This window comes from Perognathus longimembris, chromosome 1 (assembly GCF_023159225.1).
Source record: "Perognathus longimembris pacificus isolate PPM17 chromosome 1, ASM2315922v1, whole genome shotgun sequence".
Taxonomy (NCBI): domain Eukaryota; kingdom Metazoa; phylum Chordata; class Mammalia; order Rodentia; family Heteromyidae; genus Perognathus; species Perognathus longimembris.
In genome coordinates, this window is record NC_063161.1 from 141997321 (window position 1) to 142006534 (window position 9214).

Genomic DNA, 9214 nt, shown 5'->3' on the forward strand with positions numbered 1-9214 from the left:
ATTTTCTGATGTAGAGCCAATATTCCAATAATAGAATACAATAAGATAGCAAACCCTGTCTTGCTGCCTTTGTCTATTCTCTTCATAACAGTTGCTTAATATTTGTAAAAGAAGTTAATGTCACAAATACAATTCAAGCCCTCTTGTTAACATCCAGTTCCCATTCTTCTGACTCTTTGTCATATGGTCCTCTCTTCTTGGTGTGTGTCTCCATGCATGTTTTTCTGGTGTATGTGTGTACACTATATATGCAGTATGTGTGTATATATGAATATATAAACAAATATATGTGTATATGCACACACATACAATAGCCTTTTTTTTGCATGTTGTCAAATTTCCTATAAATGGTAAGATATATTCTAATGTTTTTCTGTCTATATCACATTTAGATGTGTTTGTGTACATTCATTCTGAATGCTGTGTAATATTCCATTGAATGAATATATAACTATTCACTCTCCTATTGATGGACATATAGATTAGGTTGTTTCTACTTTTTTGTTGTTTTTATTGTTGATGATGTTGTTTGTAATTACAGTGCTTCATTGAATTTTTAAAATTTGTCTTGTGGTGCTAGAGATCAAACTTGGGGCCTTGCATGCTAGGCAAGCACCTTCTGAGCTACATCCCCAGCCTTCATGAATATTATTATACATGTTCTTTTATCCACTTAAGGAATGGCTTCACTACCTAGCAGTTGAACTGGTATCTGTTTATTAGATAGTACAATTATTCTGTTCATTGGCTGTATTGATCATTTTTGTATATAGATATAAAGAATATATTTTAAATATATGTGTGTATATATATATATATATATATATCAGTATCTAACAAAATAGATGTATTTGACTATAGATTTGAGCTATACATTTCCAGTAACTTTTATTCATGGGGTATAAAACAAATGTTGAGTATATTAGTCCATTCACCGACATCATTATCTGATCATAGTTCTTCCCTGGGGAGTAGTAGTTTGAGAATTAGGATGTAATCCCTATCCTATTTGAGAGTCCAAGTATACAGTATGGAGCAGGGAAAATCTGGTGAAGTATATTCAAGAAGTTAGAACTGGGCCCAGTTCACTTCAATAGAAGTTTAATATAACTAAGGGAATAAATATTAATATCAATGGTTACCTCACGGTTTAACATAAATTTCCCTATATTGCCAAAGTAAGCAATTGACTTGATTTTCCTAAGTATTAGGCAAAATTAATATTAGAAGGTTGTTCAAAAGAATTGACTCCTGCCCCACCCCAATCTGAATTTGTTTTAGTCTGTAAAAGCAACAAAACTTTAAATAAGGTCTTGTTATTATTTTATGTTTTTTCTGTTTCCCCCTCTTCATTTACATGGAATGCTTCTTGGTTCAGGCTCCTTACAACCCAACTGAGCAGCCATGCAGCCTGGCAGCCTTGAGCGTCAGTTCCACACCCAGAATGCTGGGTTCAAACCTTGGCCTTTCTTTTCTACTTACTGGTGCTTTGGTGTCCTGGTACATAAGATGGGCGTGCTGAGCTGGGCTGTAGGGGCTCACGCCTGTCATCCTATCTACTCAAAGCCAGCCCAGGCAGAATGAGATTCTTATCTCCAGTTAAACCACCAGATAAACACAAGTGGCACTATGGCTCAACGTGGTATAGAGCACTAGCCGTGAGCACAAAAGCTCAGGGACAGTGCCCAAGCCCTGAGTTCAAGCCCCATGACCAAAAATAAATAAATAAATAAAAATTACAAATGGAGCAATGATAGTATGAGGCTCCTAGAATAGTTCTGAAGATGAAAGAAGTAACTAGGTCATGGACTTTGTGATTTAAGTGACTCAGAGGCATGCACGGTTAGCCAGGAGAGAGGGCAACGCATTTTTTAAAATCTAACACATAAGCCAGGGACAGTGCTCAGGCCCTGAGTCCAAGGCCCAGGACTGGCCAAAAAAAAATAAAAAAATAAAAAAAAAATCTAACACATAAGAACACACGTATTTTAGAGGTCTAAATTTGCTAGAGATTTATGGACACACCATACCCACAGACATCTGAATTAATTACAGAACAAGTGCTCGTTCATACCTTCCCCCAGGACTTGGATTTTGAATCCTCTGAAGGCTTGATGAAGCCTTGAAGTTTGCCTTTACCCCAACATAGTCTTAGATCTTAAGCCTTACGAATTCCAGGAAAGCTGGTGATCTTTATACCAAGGTTATATTATATACATTTTAGTAACAGTTCATCAGAAATTCAGGATCATGTTGAGTGGCCATCCAAATAAGAAAGGATGAATGGAAAGCCCAGTATATAGAAGTGAATTGTTTGAACTCTTGGAAGATTTACTCAAGCCAAGCCCGGTGGAATGTTGCCATGGTGACCAGCAGTGGGGCCTGGCACCAGACAGTTGGTAGGAATCCAGTACATGCTTGTAAAGTGGATGGATAGATGGATTTTAACATAGGTTCCTGGAAAATTAGAGCAAGCTAAATTTGCTAAGGTCGATTGAACATGAAAATAAGGTGTAAGAGCCGGCTGCCAGTGGCCCATAACCTGTAATCCTAGCTACTCAGGAGGCTGAGAGGATCAGAGTTGGAAGCCAGCCTGGAGAAGGAAACTCCATGAGACTCTTAGCTCCAGTTAATCACAGGAAAAGCCAGAAGTGGTGCTGTGGCTCAAGTGCCGCTAGCCTTGAGCAAAAAGGAACTCAGGGACAGCGCCCCAGGCCCAGAATTCAAGCTCCATGGCTAGTGGAGGAGAAAAAGAAATTTAAATAACAAGGAACATTTGCAAAGGACAGTGGCCGTATTCCCCACCTAGCGTCCCCCCCCCCACCTTATTTTCAGCTTTCATAGAAAACTTAGTTTGTGCCTACCATCTGTAAGACAGATGAGCATTTTAGAATTCCTTATGAGAAATGCCTTGCATTTTTGCATTCCATGTCTTAGTTTATTTATTTATTTATTTATTTTTTTTTACAATTTCATATGAGTTTATTCTTACCAAATGTCCAGAACAGGGTAATTGTCAAAGCATGTCTTAGTTTATAAATCTTTTTATAGATTGATGGAAATAATTTTTCTATAACTTATTGTGAACGTGGAGCTATGTTTATATATATGTGTGTATATATATATATAAGTATATAAATAAATAAATAAATATATATATATATATACACACACACACATACTTTAAGTGTCAGCCAACTCTTTCTTTTTTGCCAGTCCTGGGGCTTGGACTCAGGGCCTGAGCACTGTCCCTGGCTTCTTTTTGCTCAAGGCTAGCACTCTACCACTTGAGCCACAGTGCCACTTCTGGCCTTTTCTAGATATGTGGTGCTGAGGAATCAAACCCAGGGCTTCATGTATACGAGGCAAGCATTCTCGCCACTAGGCCATATTCCCAGTCCTCAGCCAACTCTTATGTTGTAGCTTTTCTTATCCTGTTTTACATGGGGATACTAAGGAAGTAGGTAAGTGACTTTTCTAAGGTCATATAATCCCTTTAGACCTAGACCTGCCTTGTGTCAGAGTGTGCTGTAGGGCATATTATACACAAAGAAACTTGACATACAAGATGGACGAGACCAAAACCAGAAACATGCCACAGGCCTTCCAAGTCCAGTCCCTCCCTGTCCCTCTCTTTCATGCTATCACGCATGCTACCATGCTTTCTGTGGGCTAGTTTATTATCCATGGATGGTCAGCAGCCATGGTGTGCTTATAAACAAGACACTTTATGATAGGGCTTAGGTGCTTAACAATATCTCATTCATTCAGCAAACGTGACAACACACTGTAATCAGGCCCAACCTGAGGGCAGTACAAAGCTCTAGAGAGCCCATCACCTAACTGCCTGAGAAAGACACCAGACCCTTAGTCTCCTCAGAATCTGCTTAGGCCCAGGCTCCCACCTGCCCAGTAGCCTGTAGCGCCCTGCTTTTCTGTAGTCATCCACATCATTGTCCCTCGCCTAAATGATTTGTAGAGTACCCAGAGCCTTCATTTAAGGTTGGAAAACCAACCAGTGTTGGCCCTGCTGGAACACTGGAAACTCTCCATCCTTAGCTGATGCTGTGCTATGTGGTGATGGGGAGGGGCTTGCTTTGGCTGCAGTGCTATGACCTGATCTAAGTCCCATGCCTGTCACCTCCATGCCACCGATGTAAGTGACGTCAAGGCTCATGTATGGAACAAGTGTTCGTTCATACCTTCCATCTTCTCCAGCGGCCATGGTCACGTTGATGACCATTCAGTATGGCTTGAAAAACATCCATCGAGACTCAAATAATTCACAGATTAGTAATGGGCTTTTCGTGCATTCTCATTTGTATAGCGACTCAACATCTTAACCAAATGAGAGCTGGAGTCTGCAGATTATTTTTAGTGGTCAGAAAGAAAAGAAAAAGAGCCCCATGGTCGTGGTAGAGAGCCTGTTTGCCCTCGTTGTGACTTTTGATTTTTTTCTCTTTCTTTTTTTTTTTTTTTTCTTTTGCCAGTCCTGGGGCTTGAACTCTGGGCTTGAGCACTATCCTTGACCTCCTAGAATTCTACCACTTCCAGCTTTATCTGTGATTGGAGATAAGAGTCTCATGGACTTTACTGCCTGCTCTGGCTTTCTACCACAACCCTCATATCTCAGCCTCCTGAGTAGCTAGGATTACAGCCGAGAGCCACCAGTGACCAGCCATTAATTTCTTTTATTTCTGAAGTTACATCAAAACACTGTCTTCTTAAATCACCTGAAAAGCCTTTCCCCACTGAACACCTCTTTACATTTAATTATGCCCAAGTAGAATCTTGTAATATAAATAGGACAGTAGTTTATATAAATCCACAAAGCTTCAAAAATTAAATCCACTGACCCATAATTAGGCACTGCTTTCTGCCCTGTTTCTTTTATAATTTGTAATAGTCAGTGACCCATTTTTTTCCAGTGCACAGTAGCCACATATGAATAATAATAGCTACCATGTATTGGATGACACAGATACAAAACAGCTAAATCAGTGCATACATTTCCACTAGATAGCACTCTACTGGACAGCTCTACCTAGAACCTCAATGCAAGGCTGCAGGTATGTTGTGTGGTCAGTGCTGTGGTACAGTGCTTGCCTAGTATGCACAAGGCCTTGGGTTTTGTCCCCAGCATCATAGCAAAATCAAAACAAGATTAAAAACCTGATGTGGGACAAGTCTAGTTTAAATTAAATCTCTTTTGAAATCTGTGGATCAAATAGCAAATTAATTTTAGCTTCGGGATAAATATATATACCCAGAACCTTCCAACCACCTTTTCTTCTGTCTCTGTCCTACCCATCACACACACCCTTAGCAAGCAGTGCCAGAATAGAAAAAAGAAACCGGAAGGAAGTTAGTTTGTGTGCATAATGAACATTCATGAATTCTGTGTTATTTTTTTCTCTTCTCTCTTTTCAGGTCCTTGAGGCCACCCGGGTTAATAGAAGAAAGAGCGCCCTGGCCCTGCGCTGGGAGGCAGGGATCTATGCCAACCAGGAGGAAGAGGACAACGAATAAACTTCTTCCAGCCCAGGAAACTTCTTTGGTGCTTGGGATACCAAGAAACCAAGATAGGATCAAATCAAAGCATTTTAATGGCCTCTTTATTAAAATGCACACAAACTCAGCAATCCGTACGTAGACCAGAAGCTGCAATACACAATAATGAAACAAAAAATTCAAAAGGAAGTCAATCCACCCATCAAACTCTTGAGACCCAGGAATCGGCAGAGAAAGGATTTCTTTGTGACTCAAGAAGAAGCCTCTGGATTGGGACCCCTCCACAATTGATCCAAAAGACAGAGACACCACAGGCAAATCAAGGGACTTGCTGCTGGCAGGGTGATGGCAGAGAACAATGGCAAAAAGGCCACCAGAAGGGCAGCAGGGTTCAGGCTGGTGCCATTAATGTGGTGTTGGCCATTTCTCTGTTTCTTTTTAACCCTTGCTCACAACACCAGAGGTGTTGACGCCATTGTCTCCAGCAGCCATAAAATGAATGGTGTTTCTCTCCATCATGCCCAGCCAGGAGGCACTTATGACTCAGTGCCTGCTTGCATTTAATCATTTCTAATTGGGAGCAATGAATGGTTTCAGTCCATAAACTCTATACCAGGAGGTTGAGAAAGGTGGAAGAGAAAGCCAAACCAAATGGATTATTTTAGCTTTAGGATCTTTCGTGTCTGTACATGCTATTGATTGATCTGCAGTTTAGAACACATTTCCACAGTTACATTTCTTCATAGGAAAACTATATTTAGTGGGCAACATCTATTTTTATGATGGGATGGGGGAAGATATAAACATGGGTAAAGTCTATACACATTGAACAGCTCGGTTCAAGATGGTAGGGTATTTTTAGAGTGGCAATAATTGAAAAATAAGGGTGGGGAGGGGAAGCAAACTCTGCCTTGGAGAGGTAGATGGCCAGAAATAAAGAGGTGTTTATAGCTATTTTGTATTATAAAGTAGGCCTTAGAGGTAGTAGGAAGAAGGATCAATTGTTTTGGATCTATCAGAAAGGAAGTATGTAAATGTCATGGAGGTAGAGAGAGAAAAATGGAGGGAGGGGGAAGGAGTGGGAAAATATGGAAGAGATTATTTTTGCCGAGCAACCAGTGTTTTTCAGAATGATAAAGAGAAAACTATAGAATAGAAATTTTAATGCAGGCTTAGAATCAGTTACAAATCCTAAAGATTGTGTGTGTGTGTGTGTGTGTGTGTGTGTGTGTGTGTGTGTGTGAAAATTCCAGACTGATCGTGGCATAGATGTGTGTACAGTTATTTCCTCCAAAGCTGTCTTCCAGCTTCAGGAGTGAGTGAGAATTTCTTTTTTATGAAAAGGGATATAATGGCACTGAGCTGATGCAGTATTTATAATATTAAGTTGACCTAACATGGTATTTGCATGAGTCACAATTGCAGAGTTTTGAGCAGTTTTGTAACTTGACATTTAGGAACATATCCTATTTATTCCATGCTTTATATTCATGCTTAGTCTACTAGAGAAGATGCCAGCTTTACTTGTTCTGTCTTTTAAAGCAATATTATAAGGGCATTCACTAACTGGGTGCCCTAAATTTCTAGGTGAGAAAATGTTCAATTTCTGACCATGAGGGGAAAAAAGAACCCCCCCCCCAAAAAAACACCCTAGTAAGCCTTCATTATTTTTCCTTTGTTTTAAAACTATGGTTTAAGAAAAGCAATAATTAAATTAGACCTTACTTTAATTCATTTTTGTTTTCATATTGATATGTTATAAGCTGTAGCATGTTATTCAAATAAGTTGCAATTCCACAAAATTTATATGTAGTGCGTATTTTTATGTTGGCTTTTTTTTTTATTAGATGAGTGTTGACTTTTGGGAGGGGGGAAGCTTATTCACAAACCAATGGCGGACACAAGATCAAAAGATGGGATTGTATAATGATTTATAACAATCCTTTGAAACTGTCACGAGAGACTGAAAGACGGAGCCAAACTTTGCAGATGGTAGCCAAAATGGCACAGGGCAATTTTTAGATTACTTATCCTTCTAGGCTGAATGTTTAGATGGAACAGTCAACAAAATGTCAGCCATTGATGACACAAAACAAACAAGATCCCTGCTGTAAGGAATTAATCTTTTAGTGGTGAAGGCTGGTCTAGAGACAGACAGTCCCAGAAAAATGGCATCGTGTCAGGTGGCAGATCAGAGCCCCTACTTCTTAGGGGTGTCTGAGGAATACCATTTTTGTCTAAGGCTTTCCAGTTGTGGGTTCCAGATCTCTGCACTGAGGTACCCGAGAGGAGAGGTGTTCCCAAAAGAGACATATCAGTATAAGAACTGAGGAGGCAATAGCATTGTAGCCCCAGGCACAGCACCTGTTAGATGGCTAGAGAGTAGGCTGGCTCTCTGGGTTCCTTTGTGAGCTGGCTTTGCGTTTTCTGAAAGGACTCATGGATCTGCTAGAGGCCGCAGGCAGGAAGTTTTGGTTCTCTGTGTAAGGGGCCATAAATTCATGGGAAAGCCATGGTTGTGGAGAAGATAATTTAGAGCCAAAAGGAAAACTAGGTCACAAAACTGGTGGAATCACTTGGCAAGACAGATGATTAAGAACACTTAACTACAGTTGTCTTCATGAAGGAATAACTGTTACAGAGCTGGAGTCTTGGGGGCCACAGTGAAGGTATAGATGTAATGTCCTTACTGATGATCTTGTTCTAGTCCCATTTAATGTAAATTACAGTTCCCTTGGGCATGCCAGATTTTCTCTGTGCTCTTGAGTTTTACCCATTCAAGAAACACCAGGCTACCACTTTGGACATAGCACTGTGCTAGGCTCTAGGATCCCACAGGAACCCCTGTAACCTTTTAAACATGGGACGAGGATCCCTGGCAGAAGGCCATTCCTGCCCCATGAACCACAAAGAAGAAGCTCATGAACAACTTTGTCTCTGAAGCTCTACCCATCCTCAACCAGCACGCAGATGTTTAGATCCTTAGTGATATCAAAACCCTTCCGGGAAGCGCCCCATGCTGCAGCGTTTATAGATGTCCCCTTCCCTCTGGAGCCGATTGGCTACTGACATGCCTTGCCTTTCTCATGCAGAAATTGTGGAGACGGGGTCTGACCATGGTAGGAGATCTCCTAGGATGGCACGTGTAATTTCCTTGCCTCTGTGTGCCCATGCATGCTGCCCGCCCTCAGCCATGGCATAGAAGCAGTAAATAGACCAGTGTGCACACACACACACACACACACACACACACACACACACACACACAGCATAACAAGGGACGCTAAGACAGTGTTGACTCTTGTCTCTAAGGACATTTTTTTTTCTAGTTGAAGGATGGATTTAACTGTACTATATATTGAAAAAAATAGCCTACGTGTTAGAGATGGTGAATATATCCAGTTTTACTTACAGAAACAATTTCCTGAATTCTAAGTATTCAGTAAGCTGCCAATTTTGATCTTGTGTTGCTCTTTCCCCAAATGAATATTTTTTTCCTTTTTCTTTATTATTAATTAGAGGAGGGTATGGGGTGGGGGATCAGCAATACTGTGTTAAAAAAATACTCTATCTGGCTTTCCTGTGTATGTTAACCACTTAAATGTTATTATCCTGCTTTGGTTTTATAGTGATTGTGAAGCATTCGATGCAAGTATACAGTTATTTTCTCATTAAAACCTGGTGTGTGTTGCATTTTTTTTAA

General features: G+C 40.4%; 1 protein-coding gene across 1 annotated transcript in view; it reads left to right on the forward strand.

Moving 5' to 3' along the window:
• Window positions 1–7162, forward strand: part of Palm2akap2 (PALM2 and AKAP2 fusion) — a 287889-nt gene extending 280727 nt beyond the window's left edge. The window contains 2 exon segments of the mRNA XM_048338798.1: window positions 5431–5467; window positions 5470–7162. Of these exon segments, the coding sequence (XP_048194755.1) occupies window positions 5431–5467; window positions 5470–5981 (549 nt within the window). The 3' untranslated portion in view covers window positions 5982–7162.
• The last annotated feature ends 2052 nt before the right edge of the window (window positions 7163–9214 follow it).